Below are 26,362 nucleotides of genomic sequence, written 5' to 3' on the forward strand. Positions count from 1 at the left end.
GTAATCGAAAAATAGAGTTTAGATGATTTGCATCATTTTTTTACCATTCTGGGGAAATCGAACGGAGCTAAAATGATCAAAAAGAGGGGTCTAACCGGAATAGGGAGAGCAATTACTGCATTTTTCACATGCACGCGCACAGACAGGCCCGATGAGACCTGACAGTGTTGTCACCTCTTACCATACATTTCGACTCGAAGTAGACAGTGAAATCGAGATTCCTATAGATCGGTATTTGCATCCATGTCACGATTACCTTTCCGCGATCTCCAAGCACATGCCTGTATGCCATACATAGCAGTAAGACAACGCGAGTGTGAGTGGTCAACGTAGGAGTCGGAATATACCTTCACGAGTAAAACGAACTCTGATAGGATCAAATCCTTTCAGTTAAACTAGGTGTTAGGACAGAAACATCTGACATCACTCATACCTATTGCACCCATACTGCGACTGCAGCTGATGACCAGCCGCTCGTTTACGACAAACAAGGTATAAGTTCAGAAACGGCGTTATCGAGAAACGTTAAACCTTCTTGATTCCGCTTTCCGCTTGACATGGAGAAAGACTGAGGGGAGGACATATTGTAAAAAAAACCGCAGATCAGGCACCGGATCCATTCTACCAATGTCCAACGTCCAACTTCAACAAATCGGAAAATGTCAGTTGGAATGTTTTGTTTCGTTCACTTCGCTTACAACTCACGAAAAAAGTAGACTGATTGTTGAGTTGACAAGACAGCTGCATCATGTGGGACAGGGAACAAGGGGATGATCGATAACGGTGACATACGTTCGACATTGCAGACAGGCACAACAATCTTTTTGCCGATGATCAAGTTTTTCCGCGACTCGAAAAAACATTTTGTGTTATAGACGTGAACATGAACGCGAATAAGTGAATCAACAATGCGGTGTATGATCTGTTCTTCTTGCTGATACTGTTCTGTGACTCTTAACCGTGTCTCTTGAGTGGCTTGGAAGATAGTTGCGGTTGTGAGCGGTGAATGTATAAACGGAAACAAATCAAATTTCCGTAAGTCGGATCTTGGTCCCACCATCGGTGTGGAATAAAATATTCGGGGAATGATTGGATCTGCTTACATTTGAATACGGCAATTAATCGATCGCTTCTTCACGATGAGACTTACGTTTGCGAGTCGGTGATTGGTATTGAGGATAGTACAGTAGCCCGTCTTATAAACGGACTGGAAGATAGAAAGAATCTTTCAAGTCCGAGTCCTTGAACAGCAGGAGGTTACACCTTGATTCCTTGTTCTGATCGACATCTCTCAATGGACCACTGCAGTTCTCCTTCAGTGCGTGCAGCACTCCAAGACGCCTGGATGAGAGGTACATGCTAAATCGATGAATTAGGTTTATCAGCTTGACGTGGCATTCTTTCACCTTGTCAAGTGGCACCTGAGTGTTGTGATGTCACTGCTATCTCACTCATCCGGTTTATCGGGCTAGCTGTTCGACGTAAGTACCACTCGTACCGTTGCGTCTTCATATCCTTCCGGCACTCTCATCATCATCACCACCTGGATCCTACAACACATCAACTCGTAAGAGATCAAAGCTACATTCACAATGTCATCGTACACAATCTTAGTAAGCGGCTATAGATCAACCTACACCATCCTATCATTCGACCCTTCTACAGCAAAGATCAAAATCGTCTCCGATTCACCTGCGCCAGAAAAGGCATCATGGATCGAACCTGCTTCTCAACAACATAACCCTCTACAGGCCAATAGGACTTTGTACTCTATTTCAGAAACGGAGAAGGGTCTTGCAGTCAGTTTAAATTTGAAAGATGATAAGATTGAGATTACAAGTCAAAAGGAAACGCACGGTGGTCCTGCTCATGGTGAGTCCCAACATTCGTAATGCATAGTAAGAGGGTAGGAGGGTACTGATGGGGTGTTGGTGGGTAGTCCATGTTTTGAAGGATGGTTCCGGCCTGGCTGTTGTCAATGTATGTGTCACCTTATCTCTTGTCAAATCCTCAGAGAGGCATCATTGACTAATTGTCAATCTGATTACGTTGTAGTATATGGGCGGATCGATGATTTACTTCCCATTCAATTCCGACGGTACACTCTCCGACAACCCATCGGAATTACTCCAGTTCGAATACCTATACAAAGACGGCAACGCCCCAGATCCAGAGAGACAAGATACCCCGCATGCCCATCAGGTTATTGAAGATGATCAAGGTCATTTGTACGTTTGCGATCTGGGTAACGACAGGATCTGGGTGATAGAGAAAAAGGGTTTAAATACGCTAGAAATCAAGGGTTGGCTGCAAGCTCCTCCCGGAACTGGACCTAGACATGCTACCTTTAGTAAAGATGGTGAGTCTCAATATTTCGATAGCAAACATGCTTCTCTCAATGTGGATTTTAGTTTGTAAGGGAGTACATGTACTGACTGCCTTATAGGAAAACACCTATACGTCTTAACAGAACTTACATCCGACGTATTAGTTTTCTCCCTCGAAAGTCCCACTTACCCTATAATTCCTAAACCCGATTTCAAAGTCAATATCATTCCTCCCTCCGTCCCCAAGGATGCTCAACAATATATGAATGCGGCGGAACTAATTCTAAACCCTGCATATCCCAATATCCTCTATGCGTCAAACAGGTTAGAAATGTCTTTGGAAGAAAAATCAAAAGGAAAATTCTCGACCAACGTAAATTCAAAAGGAGATTCAATAGCGATCATCGAGTTGAATGATACAGGAGATGAATTGAAGAATTTGAGATCTTTCCAAACTGATTTAGATAATCTGAGAGGAATGACCATTAGTCCGGATGGAAAGTATTTGGTCACTGCTGGAAGGAAGAAGGGTGGATTGGAGGTGTATAAGGTTGTGGATGAAGGTAGGGGATTGAAGTTGGCTGGAAAAATCGAAGATGGAGTGGATAATATTACGGATTTGACCTTCTTGTAATTGAGGTATGTGAGATGTACGAAGAAGTATCTTGAAGAAGCACCTATGCAAAAGTATACAAAAGTCTTGATCATGCCTCCTTGATTTCAAATACTGTTTTGTAGGAATATCATTTACTCCGGCTATGTCGTAGTATATGAATGGCTAATTGAAGATGTTCAGTTGCATACCGTCAGATCGTTGTACCAGTAATCGGAATTACAAGGGTGTATTTTACAATTATCGTCAATCCCATTAACCCAGAATGTTATCGTATTTACAGCTCATCAAGCTGATCATCTGTTGACACGCCGTAGCACTTTATAATCCTGGTTGTCCGTTCTTTTCTTTATCTTTCCCCTTCACACCTTTCCTTTTCTGCTTGAAATTCCTGACAATCTCCAATATCCTAGGTGCGACAGTGATGAACGCTCCTGCGAACTGAGTGAACCCTATGAACAACCCTGCAGATTTGAAGGTACCTCCGCTGGAAGAAATCAGAACTGTTAATGTGGTATAACAAACAACATATCAGCTTTCACTCTTGTTATGCGTTCGACATACAAAACAATCTGGAACTTAGAGTGCGAGAGGGACAACTTACCACCACAAATAACAGGACCTATCAAACTAGGTATAGAAGTGACTGTCCAAAGCATTCCCAATCTCATTCCGAATTCCCTTGTAGGTGAGATGGCCCCAGTGGAAGCTGCCACCAACGTAATCCATGCACCACTTGCAAAACCATATCCTACCAAACCCACTACAACTGCTCCGGCCGGGATGGGGGATGCGACCCAAAATGCTAGGATGGATATGGAACTTCCCAAGATGGAAGAGACGAATACTGTCCATATACCGAACGTGTCCGCTAGTATACCAGAAGTGGCTCGTCCGAAGAATGATCCCACTTGGAGTATCGCAATGGAATAATCGGCGATGGGGCCGGTGATGTTGTTGGATGATATCAAAGTAGGTGCATCGAAATAGGGTGATAGCCAGCTGAAGCCATTCATAAATCAGTCAAAGTCAATGACGGGAATACAATGAGCATTAAGCAGATTCTGAACTCACTTCATCATCACGAAGCATGAACCCAAGACCAAACATGTATATTTAGATTCCAGCCAAGGACCCTTTAGACTCTTCAAAGGAGGCGGTGATCTAGGTGGTAATCTAGCTTTAAGGAAGAACCACGCTGGGAACATCAGGATGGCATTCATCCCTGCTATGATCAACATTGCATCTCTGAAATCTGTGTTGTCAAGATATGCCATTATCAGCATGATCGTCCACTATTCTCACTCGTGCAATTAGATATTAAAAGGGAACTTCATTATATCATCGCAAGAAAGCTTACTCACTCAATTCGTCGAATAATCTTTTTAGAGCAATTGGGTAAATCACACCTGACAGACCACTTCCACAAACCACAATTCCGACTGCTGTCGATCGTTTTCTCATGAACCAATGACCCACTACAGCCGTAGAAGGTGAATACAACATGGATGCTGATATGCCGAATAGAGTATGAGCGAGGAGGAATTGGTAATATTCCTTGCAGACTGAAATTCGAATGCCAATTGGATGGAACAAAGCAAACAAAACTTATCAGCTTCCATTCCCTCTCTCTTCACGAATCAATCACATTGGTGTGCGGATTGACTGTGTTGTATGTCGGTGGATAGATACGAGAAGCTGGAACTGGAACTTACATGCCATAGCGATGATAGCAGCTACACTCAGACTCGTTCCTACCATTATCAATGACCTAGCTCCGTGAGAGTCGAAAAATCTCCCTGCGACGATGGAACCACCAAAGGTGATGAATACCTGAAGACTTGCTATCCAGCTGTGAAAGAATATGATCAACGTGTGTTTGCGTTTTACCTATTCATTTGGTGAAAGTGAACTTTTACTCACGCTACGTCAGATTGAGAGTATTCTTTCAGTTGGTTGGCAAGGTAATAAACTTTGAGTTGACCGAATACGGTGACTATACATAATTGTCATTCACAGTCAGCTTGTGATCGCATGGAGGTAGCTTCTGCAAAAGTAGCACATCCGTATTCTCATGATGAGGAGGGAGATTGTTAGGTCGTTCACTAACCAAATCCGAACACACAGAACAGTACGAAAAAAGCACTTGCAACGCATAACCAAGCTTCCCTTCCACCTTCTGGAGGAGGTCCGATCTCATCATCATTCACACCCATCTGTCTCTCCAAATCGGGATCTCGAGTTAAACGCCTTTCCAACTCTTCCGAATGTCCGATACCTGGTAAAGGAGGTGGGAAGTTGTCCAAACCATCGTTCCTCGTTGGTGGTCTATGTAAATGTTCTTCACCACGGTGGTGATAGTGGGAATGAGAACGAGATAGGTGAAGATGTAAAGGAAATGGATCTACTTCTCGACGAGGACGAGAATGAGAATCAGACTGGGATCGCTCTCTACCTCTTGATTGCTGAGTATCGGATTGCGGTTGGAGTTGGATAGTCGTTGTGTTTGATGTGGTGGGATCGATCTTCTCATCTAGAGAAGTATCTCCGGTGGACATTTTGGTTGACTTATGATTTAATTATATATGATCGATTGTCTCGTTGCTTTTCTTTGGCAAGTCGGTTCGATGTTGGCCCTTGACTGACTGTTACGTTTCTCACCTGTAATATTATTCTCACAAGATACAATGAATGACTCTATGATTCTATGTTCTATATTTTATATTCTATTGGTAGGAAAGTAAAAAGCATCGATATCTAGACTTATCTTTCTCCCCCACATCTGAAGTCCGAATGAAATTGGGAAATGCATCCACATCCTATCAAGTAGACAAAATCAAAACTTCGGCTATCCCATCATTGGAATTAACCATGTTATCTCACAAGTAATCGTATCTTGCTAGGTCGAGTAAGATTATTCCAATAGCCTATCCTTGTAATGCAGATATGAAAGACGAAGAAGTGAATTGGAAAACATCAACAAAGCATTTGCCGAGAATGCGGCTGCTGGTGATCATCATCCGGTACGGCCGAACGGTAACCGCGTGCGATTGAGTATTTCCAGTGTTCCCGATAAGATACGTGGTCCAAGCAAAATCGAGTCCATAACATCTACAGAGTACTCGTACTGTACATAGATACATATGGGGTGATGGTATGAGTATACAACGTTTATGATTGTCTCTGTCATTCGGTGACAAATCGAAGAGCAATGAGTGGATCACGGCGACGAAGAACTAGTTCGAGCATCCTTCGGTCCAGCGACTTGGCCTTCCCTGTGGTAGATCAAACAGGGTATCAGCAAATCACCCTTGAATAAAGAACCTTCACACTACGAATGGATGCGATGAGAACCGCTCAGTGGGCATATAGCCTCTTAGGAAGTTGGGCTCCTGTTTCCCCTAGATTAGATTCATCCTTTCCAATCCAAATATCCATCGAATTCCCCGTTCCAAATCCAGAGTTGACCCTTCAACTACCATCTTTTCAACGAGAACGAGAAAGAATGAATAAGAGAAGGCAGATTGTTTGCACATATCCTCATTTACACTTCGTCTATCTTCCAAAGTATAAACTGATTTTTAATTGTGCTTTGATGTACATCTCAAGTTCCCCATCCGATTTCTTTTGATCTTCCTAAAAGGATAGATAGGCCTCGGAACTTATGATGCTGTCTTAAACCCCCTTCTCTCGTGAGAAAGAAAAGAAGGATAAATATGGATAGGTGTTTGCCCGGGCCTTTAATCGTTTTCCCAATGAAACTTTGGAATGAATAAAAAACGAATCATAACCGAGCATTCCCCCCTTCCTCCGAAGAGAAAGAATAGGAGATATATAATAATATACGTCCCGCCTTTACACCCTCACATCTTGATCTTTGACGATAAGGGAGAGTAAAAGAACGCCTCGGATTCGGAACATATGATCAACCTTTCCATCATTGCTGATGGCCAAATTGCGGGAAAGGATGTTTTGGAAAAGAGGAGACGAACCGTTGAGGAATCACACCTTTTACTAGATAACCATCATTGCGGTGAAGTGGAGTATAGGAATCGAATGAAAAGTATGAAACCAGATTATAAAACAACTCACATCTAGAGAGAACAAGGCGTTCTTTAAATTGATCACGGTATCGTACTATCTTCACTCCATCCTCTAGAATCGTCATAACTTCTTTCTTGACCTTGACCACCATAGCCATATTGATATCCTTGATTCGACATGTTTCGCTGCTGCTGCCGCTGCTGCATTTGTTGATGGTAATACGCTTCTTGCTCTTCCCGTTGAATTCGCGCTTCTTCGACAGCTTGCGATTCCTGTAGAACTCCCCAGACAGACGCTTGGAACTGTGCATCACGAGCGTGCATTATTAGCAATTGCATGTACATGAGCAGGACATTGGAACTAGGCACATAGGTATATAAGGTACTCACCAAGGTTAACACCATTCCCATCCTCTTCTCCAATGTCCTCAACTCAGCCAGCAGAGCTTCGTTCGGTGATTCAGCTGTGAGCTTGGCAAGATTGGAAGCCTATATATATACATTACATTGATTTATCATCCCGTAGAGCTTGACATCAAAGTTGAAATTGGCTGCGTACCCGCTTCACTTTATCATTCAGCTTTGCAAACTCCCATAGTACATCTTGCTCTAGCGTTGAGAGGTGATTGTTGTTCGCGCTACGGAATCAATCAGTACAGTCAGATGATTTAGGAAAGCAATCCTTTTACTTACTATGGGTTGACAGTATTGATGGACATGTTGACCCGGCTTATCGTGAATAGTATCCCAGTTTGGTGATAGCATGTTTGTATCGACCTGCATTTGCGTTCTGAACATTACTTAATTCACCAGAGATGACACTACGCGAAGCAAGCTTTGAGTGTATTTACAGCTGCCATGTGCTGACCATGTGTTACATGTGTCATCGATGGTGAATTGATCGCATTTTATCCCGGATCGATCGATCACCGGTGATGGGATGGTATGATGGTGATGGATATCGCGTGTCTGTCCGTTCCTGGCTGAGTGGGTGTTTGCGCCGAGATTAGGACATTCTCAAATCTGAGCTTTGTTGATTTTCTCTCTCTCTCGATTTACCACTCTTCAGCTTGCGTATCCTCATCCCATTCTACCTTCTCTTCTTGCGTCTTTATTCAGAGACATATCACCCGTAGTACTCATCCTCATCGATCCTATCTCCAACTTTATCAAACACTCATTTTATCCATTAGCACTTCCACGAGCAATCTAAGCTCAAACCCCGTCTCTTTCGGAATTTCTCGCCACTACACCTAATTGACCCATTTCACATATATTTCAACTCAATCGATAATCCCCACGACATCGCTCATCCTGCAGACACCCTCGCCACCATGGTTTTCGAAGCCCTCAACAAGATGGTACCATCGTCCAACCTATTCCAACATCAATACGGATACAACTCCACTTTGATAAATACCATAACCCCTAAATCACTGCACGCACCTTTCTACCATCTCACCGACCCTCAGCATATCGCCATAGCTTCCTCGAAGACATTCAACCTACTTTGTCCAATAGTGGTATACTGGCTGATATGTACGCTATGGCATCATTTGGACACAGCGAAATATCCATACTTCGAAAAAAGACGTATACACGAATCACCCGAAATCATCGCTCGAAATAAAGTATCTTTTTCGGAAGTCATCAAAGCTGTCTTCCTTCAACACTGCATTCAAATCGTTTTGGGTTGGTTATGGTTCGAAGATACCAATGTGATCTTACAGACACAATTCTATGCGGATCATATCACCAAAATGGCCGATTTGGCTCCATGGGTAGCAGATGGTACGTTACTTGTACTTGGTAGACGAACTGGTGAACAGGTATTATACAAATATGGTGAGAAGTTGGTAGCTTGGATGTATTGGTGGGGTATACCTCTTGCTCAAATGTATTTTGCCTTGTGAGTGTCTTTCCACGATCATAATGTTCAAGTCTCTCGAAAGTCAGAGCTGATTTCGTTTTTTCCATCTAGCTGGGTCACCGATACATGGCAATACTTCTGGCATCGAGCAATGCACAACAACCGATTCCTCTATCGACATTTCCACTCTCACCATCATCGTCTATACGTCTCTTTCGCTTTCGGTGCGTTGTACAACCACCCAGTTGAAGGTTTCATCTTGGACAGTTTAGGTTCGGCCGTAGCGGAGAAAATGGCATTTATGACCATGCGTCAAGCTACTTTACTTTTCACAATTTCAAGTATCAAGACTGCCGATGATCATTGTGGATATAAGCTTTGGTGGGATCCTTGTCAATTGTTATTTGCGAATAACGCGGATTATCATGATATTCACCATCAAGCTTATGGTATCAAATCGAATTTCTCCCAACCTTATTTGTGAGTTATAGAGTTTCGCTATCACCACGAAAATGATAATGCTTTTGAATACGGTGATATATGATGTTGACTGATTATTGATGATGCTTTATCGGCTATAGCACGAATTGGGATAAGATACTCGGTACTCAAATGTCAAGGGAAGAAGCAGATAGTAAGACGAGATGGAAGAAATTAGGTCACGAATATGCCGAGCATGACAAACATAATGTCATCTCGGAGAGTCATGCGAAGAAAGTGGATTAAATGAGGATCATCGGACATTCATTCTTTTCGATATACCAACATTCTTTCGATATATATATCTATTCGTTTTTTGATGTTTTACTTTTTTCACATAATCATTTTAATCAATTGATGTAGTGTAATCATATTCACGGTAACGCTGACATCTTACCTAGATTTCTTACTGATGGTCGATACAGTATGTTTGTCGCCGTCAAGGGGAATATTGAGCTTACTTACCTGCCTTCCATCCTGGTTCAGCCTCGTTTTGATAGTCCCCCACATCGATTTACCTGTATCGACCTACTCACCAGGTCCCAACTCGATGAATAAGCATGACTAGATTCTCCTATCTTGGTTGGGGTCAAGATGATCTACCTTGGTTCAGTCAATGATCTCGACCATCTCACCGATCACACAACACATCCCTTGTACCGACTCCCATCCTTTCTTCCTGAAGGCCTGAAAGGCCAAAGCTCAATGGAATTAGGAGGTATCCTTCCTTTGTTCCCCTTCATGCGATCTACACGAGATGAACAAAGAACTCCTATGACTTTACAGTCTTTTGATTGGAAATACTGGGTTACACCATATATGTTCAATCCCAAGTCGACTTGAAAAGAACAAAGTGATCGACCGACCCAGTCCAGCCGAGCCGAGTCGAAATTGAGTCATCGTGGATCATCAACATAAACACATCTTTTGTCTTGGGCCTATCAATGGAAAGTCTTTAAGGAGATTGAAGTGAAAGGTCTGCTCTGCGTAAAAGATCTCAATCCAGTCAAAGGTCGTCAAGATTGGTTGTTGCTCTATAAGCCTTGGCTTAGTTGGGTGTATTCCCGTCTTTTCTTTTTTTCAGCCTTGTTATCAGTTGGAAATTTCATAATAACGGTAGACAACCGAAAGCGAAAAGTCGTATCGAAGCTCATCAAATAAAGTCACCTAGAAGGCAATTCATAGGTCTAACGAATAAGATTATCAGTCTTCTTCAAATTCAATTCAGTTGGAAGTATCATGAACAATGCACAATAATCAATACCCATCTGATAAATCACTTTCATCACTATTCGCCTTACCTACACCATCACCACCATCTTCATCTGCTGTACCTCGACCACCTTATTCATCTTCAGCCACGAACCCAAACATGAACGTTAGATCACCTACCATTCCTAATTCTCCTGCACCTGCATATACGGCATTGCCCCATCGAGATGTCGATTTCCACTTTACACCGATATTAGAAGGTAAAATTGGTGATGTCGAATTGGAAACGGTGGATGGGAAGAGGTTTTTGGTTCATAAGAAAGTATTAGAGCAGGAGACAGTCTTTTTCCATATCTAGTGAGTGTCTCTCTGATTAGTATCTATCCGTAGACTATGTGGAAGAGCTCTTAGATTCAAGTTGAGTGTTTGAGCGGTCAGATGAGTATGGAAGAAGAAAGGATGTACCCATCTGGGAATAAAGGAAGGAAGGGTAGTAACGCTGACTGATATATGATTGATTGACCGTCTGTTCAGCTACGGTTTCGTCCCTGTATGGAGACTTAATTCAGCCACCTCGTCCTCCTCTTCTTCTTCATCTGGAACAGGTGCTACCTTACCACATGATATAACCGTACCGATCCATCAATCTTCCAACTCTAACACTACCAGTACCACATCGTCCCAAACATCAACCCACCATTCTCAACATAGGATTTCCACCTCGTTGAATGGATTTAGTAATATTCGATCTTTACCTAAAATCATCGCTAATACCCTAACTCGAAATTCCATTTCACTTCCACCCACTACTATTCCCGTATCAGTACCAATGACAGAGGAAGTTCCTCCACCATTACCTCCAAAGGATGTGATCACAGCTCCCACACCAACTTCCTCTCCATATACATGGGTAGTCCCCGAAACATCCACTGTCCTTCTCGCTTTCCTTTCTCTAATTTACCCTCGTGGAGTCATTTCCTCTGGAAATGGAAGTTTGTTAGATTCGTTGGAATTGACAGGAAGAGTAGTAAGAGCATCATTAGGCTATCAATCTTCTAAAGCACTTTCAAAAGCTAGAGATAGGTTGGGTCATTGGATCGAAGATTTACCTATCGAAACTTATTCGATGGCATGTTTCTTCAAGTTTAACGATTTGATCAAATTATCTTCGCAATATGCTTTAAAGGTTCCTTATAATGCTTGGCCAGAGGACGCAAAGTTGTTGATGGGTAGAGGGTCGATAAATAGATTGGTGGAATTACAACAAGTTAGATTGTTAGGTTTAAACAATATTTTATCAAAACCTCTATTACTAGACAACAACCGAGAGCACACAACTCAACAACATACAATCGATTGTAGGGGATTGGAATATTTGGAAGAGTTGTGGAATGAAATCACAACTAGTATAAAGATGGATTTGAAACCTTCCATGGATTTATATGAATTACTTCAATTGGATCTTACGAATTGCGGGATAACCAATTGTGCGAGTTGTTTGGGGATTTTGGGGAAAAACGTTCAAACATGTTTGTTGGAAGCTAGAGATTTACCTAGATCGTTGTAGAAGATCCATAAAATATGGTGGATAGTGAGTATCAACTTAACTTGCTTGGAAGGTTGAGACGATACAGCTAGTTATATACCCTTTATATAGGACCTCTCGTAAATCAGTTAATATCGGTGAGATTTTGTATCGTTTGCACAATGCAGCGTAGAGATTCCGTTTTCAAGTCATGTCATTTCACTTCACTTCACTTCATCTTGTAAGGATCTACGAAAGTCAAATCATTCAGATCGTCTGCACAGCAGACTTGACTACGCTACCATACTGTACCTAAGATCCGAAGCTTTCTTTTCGGTTTGTTTGTTGTTTGGCATTCCCATCCGCAGCGGATCAAATTAGCCATAAAACCTATCTATCTATAACCCTGAAGGGTTTTCTGATTCTGGTTAACGCGTCAATTGGCATGCTTTTCTCCCTCTCCTCACTTGTCCTTGATCTTAGCTTCTTCCTCTTGCGACTACATTCATAGCGAGCCGACCTTTTCAATGTTAAGACGTGCAGTACATTACGAGCTTGCAGAGGCTTGAAAGCAGATCCTATCTCTTATTTCTGACATGTATATACAGTGGTTCGTTTCATCTTCAAATTGACGATGTGTAGGTTACGCTAATGAAATGGACCAAATTATATCTGAATGAGCCGTTTTAGATCCAAGTCAAATTGTTTGTTTGTTTGGAATGGAATAATGGAATCGTTGAATATTTGAATTGCAAAACCAGCCTCGGACCGGACATCTAAGCGAGTCAGTCAGTCTACCCAAGTACATGAATAAGGAAAACCGAGTACATGCATCTCCATTCCTCCTTCGTCTCATGTTCGCTCATGGTGAGAGACGGAGTGACGTAAGGCAGTGCGGCGCACGTCCCTGTCACCGAAGAATGCAGGCTCCTCAACCCCACTCTTCTACAAGTGAGAGATCTCCCGGTATGTTGTGTCCGTCAGATTGCATAGCCCCTCGGACCCCTCCCGCTCGGTTTGGACGTTATGTCCGTATGGGCTCGTCAGCATGTTCAGGCTGCTGCTCTACGCCCTACTAATATCATTGTCATCGTAAGCACATTGAGGTATAGTCCGCTGGGTGTTCATGCATAAGAGGTGCGTTGTGAGATAAAAGATATCCCGAGGACTGTAAACTGTGAAACAATAGAAGTGTTTGTATTTTGCAATACCGCCACTTTGGTAATCGGCGTAATTAAGGCTAACACAGTGTTAGTAGCTGGGTGCTCTACCACCGTACCAGTACGCGTCAAGTCAGTTGACATATGTATCCACTTGCTAACATCTATTGATTGATTGTTTGTTGCATCTCCTCTTTTAACGGAGATCTCCTGGCCCATATCCTATCCTGTATCTATATTCGGATCGTTTCGAACAACTAATCCTCAAGTAAGAGCAAAGGAAGAACAAAGGAAAAGGATTCAGAGGGAAGAGGGGTAACCCGTTTTCGTCATACTACCTACCACTGCTCTTCCCATCAAAACTTGTTTACCCTTGATCAAAACAGTACCTAAGTACCTTTGGCTTGGCTTTTCATCTTCTACATATTCAACATATAACAGTATAACATATATACAAAGATGGCTCCTCCACCAACACTTCCATCAAAGGATCAAACATTTCTTTCACCCAACAATTCCAATTCCCGTATATCATCAAACTCCAGATCAAGTCTGAACAGTACGGGTAGTAACAGCAACAGCTTTGTTGATCAAGATTTAGCTGAAGCTGTTAGAGATTCAGTACAAATCAAATCTGAATCACCTCAACCACAATCTCAATCTCATTATCGCGAATCATTGTTGTTATCATCTACTGGTAACAATCATATTGGTAAACAGCCACCATTACCTTCTTTGAATCCATTAATACCTAGAAGAACCCCTTCACCAAATACCAATACGAACAAGATGAGTGTTTATCAACCTACGCATAATTATTCACATTCTTCTCCTGATATGTCAACTATCGGTCAACCTTCATTACCATCAACAAGGATGACACAGTTAACGACTCCTCAAAACCCATTCGAAGATGATGAAGTCGAACCTGCTGGTACGGGAAGGATCAAACCCCCTGGAACGGGACATTTATCAAATAGATCGTTTGGAAATAACTCGAATTTAGAAAGTGAAGGATTGGTTCAACCTAATAGAGCTAAATTTAATAGATCTCAAACTGGGTAAGTTTTGTTTGATCCATCGTGCATCTTTGTGAATGATATGGTGTGTGCGATAAGAGTGATCAGCGGTATGCTTGGTGATGATGACAACGTGGAGATGTGATCACTTGGTACGCTGCATGAGCGACGTGGAAGCGTGGTTCTTAGCTTTCCGGTAGGAGGGAGGAAGGGGAATATCAGAGAGTGATCAAAGGTGGGGATGGCGAAAGAAAGAAAAGATGATTAGGATGATGTGAAAGGAGGGAAAAGACACATACCACGCAACGCAGTGTGAGATGATTGAAACGGCGATCAACCACATCCAATCACCTCGAGGCAAAACAGCAAACACACCTTCACCTGCTTCCATAACATTCTTATCCATTTGCCATCAATCTGCTTCTTCTTCCCTCTTTCGTCCTTAATCTATCCCATCATTTCATCTTACGAATTACATGATACACCACATAAGCACAGAAGCTGACATATGATCACCTGTAATCTACCTTGCATCATAATGTTACCTCCTCAACCACCCCGCAAATCTCAAACTCAACCCCAATATCCTTATCAATATCCCTATCAATCCCAATATCCACCTCGACGACCCTACCCTTTGACACGACACAACAGCTCTGCAGCTGCAACTTCCTCTTCCGCACACTTACTTGGTCCGTCGTCACCTACGAGTGGATCAGGCAAGACCAGGACCAGAAGATCCATGTCATCAGACTCGTATGGGTTCAACGCGGACATGCCGAATATCAAAGAACTCACCGCAGGTCAGAAGAAAGCGTACGAGGATAAGAAAGGTAGTAGACATGCAGATGTCATCGATACGTGGGATCCAACCGGCCTTGGAACTGCGAGTGAGTCATCTCGAATTGAATCGTATGACAGTAGAATCAACTGCTGATCAAAGACTATGATCATCTTCTCGTTACAGTGTGGCATCAGTGAGTATATTATGCGGATCCGTGTGATATTGTGGGACGTCACTGACACCTGGACAGTTCTGGACCTTACGATGCTGCTGCACCATCACGAAATCAGAACTTACCAGGGAACAAAGCACCCATGCAGGCATTCCGAGCACCTCCTGTTCAATCACCACCACCGAAGGGTCCAACGACAATCTCACTCTCACAACCTCCTGTTCCACCCAAAGACACGGCTGGTGAGACAACAGACAGACCGGGACACCGAAGAGGTCAATCGGGTAATCGATACGGTGCACCCTCCAACACCCGACGTGTGAGCGGAGGTGGTCTGACTGGACAGTACTCGACTAGTATGCCAGCTGGAGGAGGTTATTTCCCTAATATCATGGATGAACCGCAAGATGAAGCTACTCTTGCTAGAATTGAGAGACAAAGGGAAAGAGAATCGAAGAGACAAGCGCTCAAGGCCGCTTGGGGTATCGATACGCGTGAGTACGAGAATAATTGGACAGCCAGTGATGATAAGCTGACTTCTTTTGGCTGTTAGCTGAACCATTCGAAGATTTCGGTGGTTCACCCAACGATGGTACAGTGGAATGTAAGTTGATCACATTACTGTGTCATACTCTCGCTAACCCACACATCATAGTGGCAAACGATTATTATTCCCCCGAGTCTGTCAGTGCACCACTTCCCGGTAAACCTGCACGATCACCTGGTATGCGATTCGGTATGGGAGCGACGTCACCGCCAATCAGAGAAGAGGGCACTTCCCCCACGGGTGATTATCCAATTAACACACGAGTGGCAGGACCAGGACCAGGAGGAGTCAAGCGAACCAAGAGCTTGATGCAAAAGATTAAAACCATGGTGCGTCATCGATCCGAATCTATCGAATCGGCTTCCGGGGCCGATTCAATACCTATACCTGTACCCAGAGGTAAACCCGTCAGTCCAGGATGGGAAGATAGACCTGCTGTGGTTGAGGAAGAGGAATTAGAGGATGATATCCCTATTCCGGGTGGTGGTCAGTTTGATGATGTGGATGAGATGGACGTTTTCACAGATAGAAAGAGGTCGGATCATGATCTACAAGGAAGAAGGAGGGTGATATCGGATGGGAAGACTGCAGGAAGACAGTGAGAAAGGATGATGTTTCGATGTAACATCTGTGTATATTATTAGATGAGAGATTGAGACGAACTGAAACTGAACGATTTATGAAAATGTTTATAATCAATACCGAACGAACGGCGTCGCTGACGTCGAACATGTTATCTTTCCTGTATTTGTTTCTCTTGCGTAAATTATCGTCATACGATCTGTTATCAACAGCGCGAAAACCCAGGATTATCCAACCGAAGCGCGTCGCCCAAAGCATATTCTCCGACTGAAGGTATTATCAATACTTCATCATCGAACGAATCGGTTCCTGTTCAAGAAACCAAACGACCTGGATTTTTCTCGAGGACATCCGGTGGTGGTAGTGGCAGGAATTCACCTTCGAAGAGATCGGTACAACCTCCTATCCCTACGAACTTGTTCAATTCAAACGCAGTACCAGAACCGTCATCTAATGAAATTATCGATGAAAATGTTTTGGATGAAGGAGACCAAGACGATGAATTGGATATGGAAAAGATGGTACCCTCAGGAGCGGGGAGTGGGTTCGTATTGGTCGAATCGCCAAGTTCAAAAGCTAGAGCTTTAAGAGCTTTACAGAAAGAACAATCACATCACCATCATCATCATAGGTCTGGTTCGGCTTCAGCCGGAACTGGAAATGGAGGGGTATCGAACGTACCAGCGAACCGAACCAAATATTTACCTACACCACCTGTCGCACCTGTCATGCCTGATTTCAATGATATCTTGACTCCGCCATCCAGGAAGAATTCACCGCTGGAAGTTCCTGATGAAGGCGGACTGAAGAGGAAGACATCGATGGTCAAGAAATTGAAAGATAGGATGGCAAAGTAGATTGCGAATACTTGTTCGCAATCGGTATGAAAATTGATAGCGCTTGGAAAGGAACTTCGTTACTTTGGTTTTTGGCTATTTGGATTGTGGTCGTTGAGGAAAAGCGGAAGATGATCAAGTGATACTTCTATTTTAATTGGACATTCGTTTTTAATTTTCTTACACAACGAGACAAGTCGTTTCCTGGCTTTTATTTTACTTCTCAATATGGTTTCGTTTATAGCTTTTTATCTTTCCTTAATCTCCCTTTTCAAATTATATCTATATTGAATACATTTGATCCCAATCCTGCTCTCAAAATATCAAGATGGGATTTGTAGTATACCTACAGCTGAAGATACCTCTCATAAGGTGTAGGATATATATATATATCACCCTACTATGCTATCCATGTCTATAAAGTACGAGTATGACGTAATTCACTCGCAAACGTTAGACGTTGTTTGCCACTCTGCTGTTCGCAAATGCCTGTTCATCCCACCTATCCACGAGTACATCCTATGACTATCAGATTTAACTCCTACATCTTCAAATACAGCTGCATGGCAGGTCATCTCACCTCAGCATGTCTGACCATCCTACTCTCACTGATATACCCAACGAGGTGATTCTAGATCACCTATTACCGGTTTTACAATTGAGGGATATCGTTTCGCTATCAGCTGTAAATCGTCAATTCAACTTATTGACCGTGAGTACGACACCTCATTGATCTTGGGCTGGGACCAGCGACTTCCAACTGAAAATCGGCTTTCTGATCCCAAAATGATCCCAATTTTAGTCCGACCCAACATTTTGGCGATCCAAGACACTATCAGACTTCACTTTCCCCACCACATCCCATCCTAATACCTCATCATCAAAAGATTGGTGGAAGAGGGTCTATCTAGGTTTATTGAATCCCAAAGCGTACCTTTGGGGATCATCTGATAACAGTCGGTTGGGAGGTGCGGAATTGACTTCGACGAGAAAATACGCTAGATATGTAGATATACCCTCTGAAATCCGTTGGAACGACGATGATGAGAAAAAAAGTTGGAGTGATAATTTGAAAGATAGTTTGATTACTGCTTTATCCACATCCACTCAGAACAACCACAATGACATTAGTGAAGGAAATGAACGAAGAGGGAAATCTGGAGTGGTAGAGTTACAAGCTGGAGGATGGAGTTTTACTGCTAGGACTAGTGATGGATCAATTTGGGTATGGGGTAAGTTTATACCCTTCTTTCTCAGTACAAACGGTCTTTAATCATTCTGTAGAAATCTGTTCTCATTACCAATGAAGAGTTGAATCATCGCTGATACTCTTTTCGTGTTTGATCACAGGCCAATTAGACGGTACGAGACCAGGATTCAGAATTCAATCATGGGAAGATAAACATTGTCCATGTCCACGACCTACTAAAATCCCTTTACCGTGTAAGGTCGAATCTATCTCAGCTGGTAGGAGACACTTGGTGTTACTTGATTCCGATAATTTGATCTGGGAATTGAGATCGTGGGGTAAAGTGAGTCAATCTTCAACATCAGAAACCAAGCAAAAAACACATTACTCATAATCGGTGAACTCACCTCCCACCCTTAACTTTTTAGGCGCACTTTCATACTGCACCTGAACTTACTGCTCCCATCGGACATGGTATCACCCGCTCACCACCGCATATTATCCAGCTGTCCACTGGGTGGCAACATTCAGCAACTTTGACTTCAAAAGGTGAAATTCACGTGTGGTATCCTTTTTCTGAAGCTTATGAGAATAGCCTATCGACCGAGCCCAGTGGGAATATCGAGAGCAGCGATAAAGACAAGGATAGAGATTTGAAGTATGGTAAGGTTGGTGATAATGTGCTGGTGACATTGCCGCCTTTACCCCTCAGACCCACAACTATACTTACAGAGACGGATGAAGATGGGTTTAAGAGTAGAAGGATATCTGAATTACAAGATGAATGGGATGGATATGAAAGATCGAGATCCCCAAAGGTATTGGAGGAGGAACAGAAAATAGTGAAAATTGCAAGTGGAGAAGATTTCATTGTTGCGCTGAAGAAAAATGGGGAAGTTTGGTTGATAAAAGTTAAAGAAGGTGAAAATCTTCTTTGGCAATATGTGAGCGATATTTCCTCTCGCAAAAGTAATCAATACATCTTTATTAACATTCACATTGATTTCTATTTCTAGATGGAATACTTCTCATCGCCATCGATAACCCATCTCACCGCTCAATTCCGATCTTTCACCACATATGCCACTCCCACCTCTTCTTCCGATAACTCATCAGCAGTGTATCATGCTAGAATCACAGATTATAGCGAACGATTAGGAGAAACCATTATACCTGATTCTGAGCTATTGGAATATTTGAAAGATAAAGGTATCATCCAAGTTGCCATTGGAGATTATCATTATGCAGCTTTGAATGATAAAGGACAGATGTTTACTTGGGGACAAGGTGATTCGGGTCAACTGGGTAGAGGTCAAGATAAATTTGGGAAAACGCCGGTTAGAGTTATATTTCCTGAAGACGAGCAAGAAACCGAAGGAGAAGGGGCTTTCATATTTAGCATAACTGCTGGTGGGTGGCATACTGGTGCGTTAGTCTTAGGTGATCCCAAACCTAGATCTAGATCCGTAAAAGGAAAAGAAAAAGAAGAAGACAAACAAGTGACCGAAGGAGAAGACCAACGGGAAGCGGAAGAAGAGAGTGGATGGCCAAGAGGATTACACAACCCTTTCAACAACACTGAGACCGTCCCTGTACCGCCGAATACACGAGGTGGAGGACCGGTCAGAGCTATGCCAATGTATAGAATCGGTTTTGCTGGAAGGGGAGCGAATCTCGGTGGATTGGTTGGACTGGGCAGAGGTAGAGATACAGGTGCAGGTGCAGGTGCCGGTGATACCTCCAATGCGGATACACCAGATCAAGCGAATAGCGGCCGGGGAGCAGCACCGATTTTTAGAGTTGGGTTTGCTGGAAGAGGAGCGAATACGGCGTCTGCAAGAGGGAGAGGGAGAGGAAAAGAGCAAGGCGATTCTAATCCACCATGGTAGGGTGTAAAATCCAAGATAAACTCCAGTTGTACCACGAATGTATTGATGAGAGTCATAATGTCAATAACGAATTGATTGTAGAAATAGATAATTCACGATTCGCCATACACGCATGTACATGAGACGTGATGCATGACTATAAGATACAAGAAGAAGGATACATGAACATAGGGAATATCATCAAAAATACTGATTCAACTGTAATACTAAACTAATTATTTTCTCTTATCTCACCAAATGAATCAGGGAGCAAGTTTTGAAATATCTGCAGATTTCGCTTTACCTTCCAGTATCAGTTCAGCTAGGACTTTACCAGTTCCTGGACCTTGAGTTATACCCCAGCATGATAGACTAGGTCATCCCAATCATATCAAGATAATCAGCGTTAAACTGATACCTAGTGTAGTGTATGGAGTGACTTACCCAGATCCAACCCATACACCTTCCACTCCTCTTACTTTCCCTACCAATGGTCTTCCTCTATCGGCAATAGGTAGATAACACGCCTGCTCAGCTACGACTTCTACGTTCTGTTCCGATGTAAATACGTCGGATAGTGCCTGTGCCTGTTTGTGCAATTTCGCAATTGCCGAGGAGGAAGGTGAGACTTTAGCGGCTGTTGATGGGAGGGGTTCGTCGTCGCCTGCACCGCAGCTGTGTTGAAGCATATCAGTAGGAATTCGGAAGCTGACTTTGGAATCAGTATGTCTCAGTATACCAGAACTCACATGTATGTTGTCCCTTTTATAGCAAATAAATGTAAATATCATCAGTCCAACTGCATTAATAAGAATTTACCTGAACTCACCATCCGGTCTAGCATATACCTCCGGTTCAGCCGCACTCCCATCTTTCAACGTCATACTAGTGAACAAGCACGTTGCCGAAAGTTGTTCTTTCGTTTTCAATACGATCGAATGAGCTCTATGTCCCTGTACACTCAATTTACTTCCTACTTTATTACCCAAAAGCTGTTCTGATAATTTTCCTGTCCAAGGTCCAGCAGCAATGACCACTGCATCTACCTCCAATTCCTCTTTCTCGCCTTGTTCATTGGTGTATCCAACTGATCTTGGCGTGTTGTCTTTGAGCGAAAGTGAAGTTGCCGTTCCGATCTTGACCTCGGTAGAAGGTGCTTCTAGGAATTTCTTGGTGAAGAATTCAGTGAACTGACGAGGATGCACTTGAGCGGTGGTCGAGTGACTTCCTAGTGATCTGCTTGAATGAACGAGACCTTCGAGTAACCATGGAAGTGGGGAGGATTTCTTGGACTTTCGAGTAGCGTCCGTTTCGATTGACTATCGAGATGGACATGAACAGGATCAGCTTTCACTTTCTGGTCATTATCATGTCATGGGAGATATCGATATCAGAGAGTAAGGTAAGTAGACCATGAACTACAATCTGAAAGATTGCAGATCCCAAGAGCGCAAAGAAGTATATCGTATATGAGAACTTACAAGCGTATCAACCGTCCTATAACCCCAATTCTCTTTCCCTCCAAAATTCTTCGCCAATTCTTCATGTAAATCGTAACTCATCGCGCTGAGGTCGGACGTAGCACTCCCGTGCCAATCTTTAGCTAAGAACCCACCGGAATAACCTGAAGCAGCAGCAGCGATTTTGGTTCCTTCCAATAAGGTGATTTTAGTAGTGGCCAACCTTGCTGGATGGATTGATAGGAAATAGGCAGTCGAGACTCCACATATCCCTCCTCCTATTATCAAGATGTGTGAAGGGGCGTTGGGTGCCATTATTTGTTTTTCGTGGTTTTGGGGTGATTCTTGGTTTTGGTATCGCTAAAAAGGAGGTGGTATTGGTATGTATGAATCCCAGGCGATGTAAGCTTATATACTCGTAGCTGGAAGTTGAGATATGAAAATCTTTTTACTCGTATTTTCAGTAAGTTACTCGTATCGTTGGTTTGTGATCCGACGTCATACCATGTTAAAATTCACTCCGAAATCAACCGCACCGTGCAACCGTGCCTGACAACCGAGCATAGCGAGTACACGACCATACTCACTCACTTGGCGTGTCATCATCATCAATATCACTCATCTGCATCTCCTCAAAGTATATACAGAGCAGCCATATCCATCAACATCTAGTCCAGTACCACCATGTCCGCTCCGTCAGGTATCAGAGTACCTCCATCGCTCTCATCCGCATTCTCAACCGCCTTGAACGGTGCAGGTGACGTCCGAGCTTTGGTATTTACCATTGAAGGGGGTGAGTACGAGTACCATCCAAATCCGACTATCATATCTCACGTATGTGATATTTTAAACAGAATGATTGCTGATATCTATCTTGACTTTAACCAAGCAGAATCATTCAAACACCTTACGACCGTCCAACCAAAATCAACTTACAAAGATGATATCGCCTTACTGCCCGATACGCTTCCTTCCACGAAGACACCAGCAAGTTTCGCTTACAGATTAGATACGAAAGATGCAGGAAAGTACGAATGGATGATGATTACTTTTGTTCCTGATGATGCGGGCGTGAGTTAAGACCAAACAAACCCAGGTTCTAAATCAGATGGAAGCTGATATCGTCTTCTTGAATATATGATAAATAGGTCAGAGCCAAGATGCTTCAAGCGTCCTCTCGATCAGGTCTATTAAAATCGCTCGGCGCAAATAACTTTAAGCACGACTGGTTCGCTACTTCCATAGTAAGTGAACGATGAGCTATTCACTTTTTAGCCGAATTACTGATATCCAAGAGAGATATACATCCGCTGATACGGTATATCGCATCGCTTGTTAATGTTTTTAGAAAGATCTCACTCCTTCAGCACTGACAGCCCACCTGAACCACCTCGCCTCGCCTCCTCCTCTCTCAGCGTCCGAAGCTGCCTTGGCGGAAGTACGAGAAGCCGAAGCTGCCGAGGCTAAGCGGGCTGCGCTCGACCCGGAAACAGAAGCTAGGAGGAGGAAAGTCGTCGTTGGATTAGGTGGGAAGTTGACTTGGGGAGATGGCGTTCAGGAGGCTTTGGAGAAGGTCGGAAAGAGGTCTGATGATGGTTGGGTGGTTGTTCTGGTGAGTGGGAGTCGATTATGGTAGATTCGTACATTCTTGACCTGGCGAAGAAGAAACATTCTCCCTCTCCCTGAGGGATGTCCTTTCTCTGTGATCTTCTCTGTAAATCTATACATACCATATTATGACTATGCCTATGCCGATGTTAGACAAACAGCTGACCACTTAATTGCTCTCGCCTAGGAAATCCCATCCTCTTCACCAAGTTCCATCTCCCTCGTCAAGTCCGAATCTTGCACTCCATCCGAACTATCTTCCAAGGTACCCAATAAATCACCCTCCTTCATATTTTACTCTTATCCTACTCCACCTTCACCCAAACCCGTCAAAGCACCTGTTGCCTCAACTCCAAGTAAGATGGCCGAACAGAGAAATACATTTCAAGCTACTCAAGGTGGTGTAAGGGTTGTTCCAATGTCGAACGTTCCGGTTGATAACGAGAATGACAAACCGGCTGATGGCGAAGGTGAAGTCGAATCGAGCCAATCTCAAGAAGCGGAAGAAGAAAAACCAGTACAAGAGCCAGAAGTGAAGGAAAAGGAAGAAGACGCAGCAGTTGAGGAAAAAGGAAAAGTCATTTTCATTTATTGTTGTCCTTCTTCTTCACCTGTTAAGTTCAGGATGATCTACTCCACCAGCGTTAGGAGTGTGCAACAGGATGCGAGTGATAAAGCTGGCGTGGAGATTGTAGGAAAGGTGAGTCATACTTGTTGAATGTTCAACTATGGGTTGGAAAGGTGAAAATATACTTGTTTGACTGTGACTGTGACTGAATATCTGCTATTCGATCTATAGATCGAAACGTCCGATCCAACAGACCTAACAGAATCCTACTTGAAACAATCCATCCCTTCATCTTCATCTTCGTCAGTTTCCAAACCCATTCACTCATCTTCCCTTCCTACACCTACCACCACCTCTTCACGTACTTTCGGTAATCCAACTTCAAGCGCTGCGCCCTTCGGAGCTCCCATTGGAGGTGCATTCGGCCGACCTCGACCTCTGAACGTACCTGCGCGATCAGCCAGCTCGATTCCCCTGTCTGCTAGTGGATCTTCGACACCTTTGGATAATGACGAAGAAGGGGATAGTAAAGATAATATAAGAAGGGCATTTGATGCGTTTGGTCCTAGGGTGAATTCGCCTGGCGGTGGAGGAGGGGGATTTGCTAGACCTAGACCTGCTGGTAGGAGGTGAGCTCAAATGATAGGACAAGGGAAATGTCGTTGTAGATGTACGATATAAAGACTATTGATATATGCTTTACATGAATTTGTTTGCTCTGATAATGGAACAATGAATATATATATATATATATTTATCTGGAGATATGTTATATTGCCAATCAATGACGCACTCCTGATCTATTCTGAATCTGATTACAGGTTCATCTACATGAAACATTCATGTACGTTAGGATATAAGATTTATTTCCAAATCAACAATGAGTATATACATGTTTAATTGGTCTCAATCCGACTTGACTCCATTGCCAGAGTTATTTTCATCGTTGGTTTCAACGATATCTTCCTTATCATCATTACCTTGACCTGGATCAATCTTAACTTTCTCATTGATATCCCCTCTCTCATCCTCATCGTCCTTCTTCTTCTTTTTTTCCTCTTGAACAGACTTGAACTTGCTTTTACTCGTTTTTGTATGACTTCGTTTCATTCTGGCTGTTGAAGAATTTTCAAGTTCGAATTTGAGATCTTCATCTTTCTTTCCTCCTCCCTGCAAGCTTTCGAAGTTGGACTTACCAATTCCATTTGCTTTTACAGCTTTCTCATCTTCCAACCACTTCTCGATATTTTGGTTATCACAAGCTGAGATCGGATCTCCTTTATATTGAAGTAAGTATGATTGAAGAGATGCCATTGATATTGATATCGAAGTCTTTGGGTTTTCGCTCTTGTCGCTTTCTGACCAGGTCGATTTTGTCTTCTGATCACCATTATAACCATCCATCTTGTCAGATACTCGAATCTCAAGCTGCTGATTTTGAACATGGAAATCATCAAAGATGCTCTTAACGAATTTATCCGCCAGATTTTCAAGTTCTTGTTGATCTTTGATAAGTATTGGTATATCCTCATTATCGGTTTGAACCTTTTCTGAGTTTTTGATCTTGGTAGTTTGTTCATCTTCATCTTTGAAATCAGCTTGCGATGAGGTCGAAGAGGAGTGATCTTGGAAATCTTCCAAAGGGAAAAAAATGCAAAAACAGTTCTCTGGCCTGTTGAGGTATAGCATATCCGAATTCGAGTTTAACGTCGAACCTTCCTGCCCGAGATAATGCAGGATCAAGTCGGTTTGGGTGATTACTACAGTAAAACACATTACACATAATCAACATCAAGTCCCATGGCCAGTCAGACTGAGATATTGTAGCTATGAGATTGGACTTGACTCACGTTGTAGCTACTGAAACACAATTTTCTTGACTCGACACTCCATCAATGGCATTCAACAATCCCGACATTGTAACGGTAGAAGGTGCCAAGTCATGTTTACCCCTTCCTCCTCCCCCTCCGACTGCTGCAATAGCTGTTTGCGGTTCTAATTCAGCTTCGTATACCTCTTCTTCTATGGTACCTTCACCTTGTCCGTCTTCGTCGTCTACTTCAGAAGAGTGTATATGGTAATTACGCCTTCTGGGGAAAATACAATCGCTAAATTGACCAATTGATTAGCCACGTCCATCTCACATGATACCGCTTTCGGATTAACTAAGGGTAGATGTCCCGTCAAGTAAACTTACATATCTTCGATCAAGATTACACTTTTAGAGGGACAGTCTCTAAACAATCTGGCAAGCTTCGCGTCGTCCATTCTAAATGATTGAGGAGCAGATCAGCGGTTGAAGAGCAGGTAAACCGGATCACTAATCCTAATTGGATGTTCTACATGATCATCCAGTCTTTATCAGAGCCTCTTATCCCATTTCAGGTGATGTGCGTCGAGATTGGGTTTATAGAACACTTACGATAAGTAGGTAAAACTTGACCTATCACCTCCGTCGACTCCCAACTTGGAATATGTATCCCAACTCTCCCCCAACCA

The 26,362-nt window shown here is 43.0% G+C and overlaps 10 protein-coding genes across 10 annotated transcripts; 6 read left to right on the forward strand and 4 right to left on the reverse strand.

Moving 5' to 3' along the window:
* Positions 1-1,592: 1,592 nt before the first annotated feature.
* Positions 1,593-2,961, forward strand: I203_108296 (uncharacterized protein; the record flags this gene model as incomplete). The annotated part of the gene is made up of 4 exons (XM_019148469.1): positions 1,593-1,872; positions 1,940-1,980; positions 2,056-2,359; positions 2,447-2,961. The coding sequence occupies 4 exons, from the start codon at positions 1,593-1,595 to the stop codon at positions 2,959-2,961; spliced, it is 1,140 nt and encodes a 379-aa protein (XP_019002052.1).
* Positions 2,962-3,261: 300 nt separating this feature from the next.
* I203_108297 (uncharacterized protein) lies at positions 3,262-5,498 on the reverse strand (the record flags this gene model as incomplete). Its single annotated transcript, XM_019148470.1, has 7 exons — positions 3,262-3,443; positions 3,545-3,942; positions 4,015-4,195; positions 4,305-4,505; positions 4,656-4,792; positions 4,864-4,936; positions 5,051-5,498. The coding sequence occupies 7 exons, from the start codon at positions 5,496-5,498 to the stop codon at positions 3,262-3,264; spliced, it is 1,620 nt and encodes a 539-aa protein (XP_019002053.1).
* Positions 5,499-7,064: 1,566 nt separating this feature from the next.
* On the reverse strand, positions 7,065-7,702 carry I203_108298 (uncharacterized protein; the record flags this gene model as incomplete). Its single annotated transcript, XM_019148471.1, has 4 exons — positions 7,065-7,286; positions 7,374-7,472; positions 7,543-7,621; positions 7,677-7,702. 4 exons carry the CDS (start codon positions 7,700-7,702, stop codon positions 7,065-7,067), a joined length of 426 nt encoding a protein of 141 aa, XP_019002054.1.
* Positions 7,703-8,317: 615 nt separating this feature from the next.
* Positions 8,318-9,579, forward strand: I203_108299 (uncharacterized protein; the record flags this gene model as incomplete). Its single annotated transcript, XM_019148472.1, has 3 exons — positions 8,318-8,892; positions 8,965-9,333; positions 9,435-9,579. 3 exons carry the CDS (start codon positions 8,318-8,320, stop codon positions 9,577-9,579), a joined length of 1,089 nt encoding a protein of 362 aa, XP_019002055.1.
* A 1,000-nt stretch (positions 9,580-10,579) lies between these two features.
* Positions 10,580-12,112, forward strand: I203_108300 (uncharacterized protein; the record flags this gene model as incomplete). Its single annotated transcript, XM_019148473.1, has 2 exons — positions 10,580-10,902; positions 11,080-12,112. The coding sequence occupies 2 exons, from the start codon at positions 10,580-10,582 to the stop codon at positions 12,110-12,112; spliced, it is 1,356 nt and encodes a 451-aa protein (XP_019002056.1).
* A 1,577-nt stretch (positions 12,113-13,689) lies between these two features.
* Positions 13,690-17,191, forward strand: I203_108301 (uncharacterized protein; the record flags this gene model as incomplete). The annotated part of the gene is made up of 7 exons (XM_065518378.1): positions 13,690-14,291; positions 14,904-15,139; positions 15,217-15,226; positions 15,284-15,699; positions 15,759-15,809; positions 15,861-16,081; positions 16,547-17,191. The coding sequence occupies 7 exons, from the start codon at positions 13,690-13,692 to the stop codon at positions 17,189-17,191; spliced, it is 2,181 nt and encodes a 726-aa protein (XP_065372743.1).
* A 565-nt stretch (positions 17,192-17,756) lies between these two features.
* On the forward strand, positions 17,757-20,248 carry I203_108302 (uncharacterized protein; the record flags this gene model as incomplete). Its single annotated transcript, XM_019148475.1, has 5 exons — positions 17,757-17,882; positions 17,973-18,402; positions 18,521-18,702; positions 18,788-19,303; positions 19,376-20,248. The coding sequence occupies 5 exons, from the start codon at positions 17,757-17,759 to the stop codon at positions 20,246-20,248; spliced, it is 2,127 nt and encodes a 708-aa protein (XP_019002058.1).
* A 242-nt stretch (positions 20,249-20,490) lies between these two features.
* Positions 20,491-22,002, reverse strand: I203_108303 (uncharacterized protein; the record flags this gene model as incomplete). Its single annotated transcript, XM_019148476.1, has 4 exons — positions 20,491-20,599; positions 20,672-20,902; positions 21,047-21,546; positions 21,709-22,002. 4 exons carry the CDS (start codon positions 22,000-22,002, stop codon positions 20,491-20,493), a joined length of 1,134 nt encoding a protein of 377 aa, XP_019002059.1.
* A 369-nt stretch (positions 22,003-22,371) lies between these two features.
* Positions 22,372-24,496, forward strand: I203_108304 (uncharacterized protein; the record flags this gene model as incomplete). Its single annotated transcript, XM_065518379.1, has 6 exons — positions 22,372-22,480; positions 22,580-22,758; positions 22,836-22,931; positions 23,036-23,299; positions 23,483-23,995; positions 24,095-24,496. 6 exons carry the CDS (start codon positions 22,372-22,374, stop codon positions 24,494-24,496), a joined length of 1,563 nt encoding a protein of 520 aa, XP_065372744.1.
* Positions 24,497-24,769: 273 nt separating this feature from the next.
* Positions 24,770-26,131, reverse strand: I203_108305 (uncharacterized protein; the record flags this gene model as incomplete). The annotated part of the gene is made up of 4 exons (XM_065518380.1): positions 24,770-25,535; positions 25,579-25,623; positions 25,714-25,971; positions 26,061-26,131. 4 exons carry the CDS (start codon positions 26,129-26,131, stop codon positions 24,770-24,772), a joined length of 1,140 nt encoding a protein of 379 aa, XP_065372745.1.
* Positions 26,132-26,362: the final 231 nt, after the last annotated feature.

This window comes from Kwoniella mangroviensis, chromosome 3, assembly GCF_000507465.2.
Source record: "Kwoniella mangroviensis CBS 8507 chromosome 3, whole genome shotgun sequence".
Taxonomy (NCBI): Eukaryota; Fungi; Basidiomycota; class Tremellomycetes; order Tremellales; family Cryptococcaceae; genus Kwoniella; species Kwoniella mangrovensis.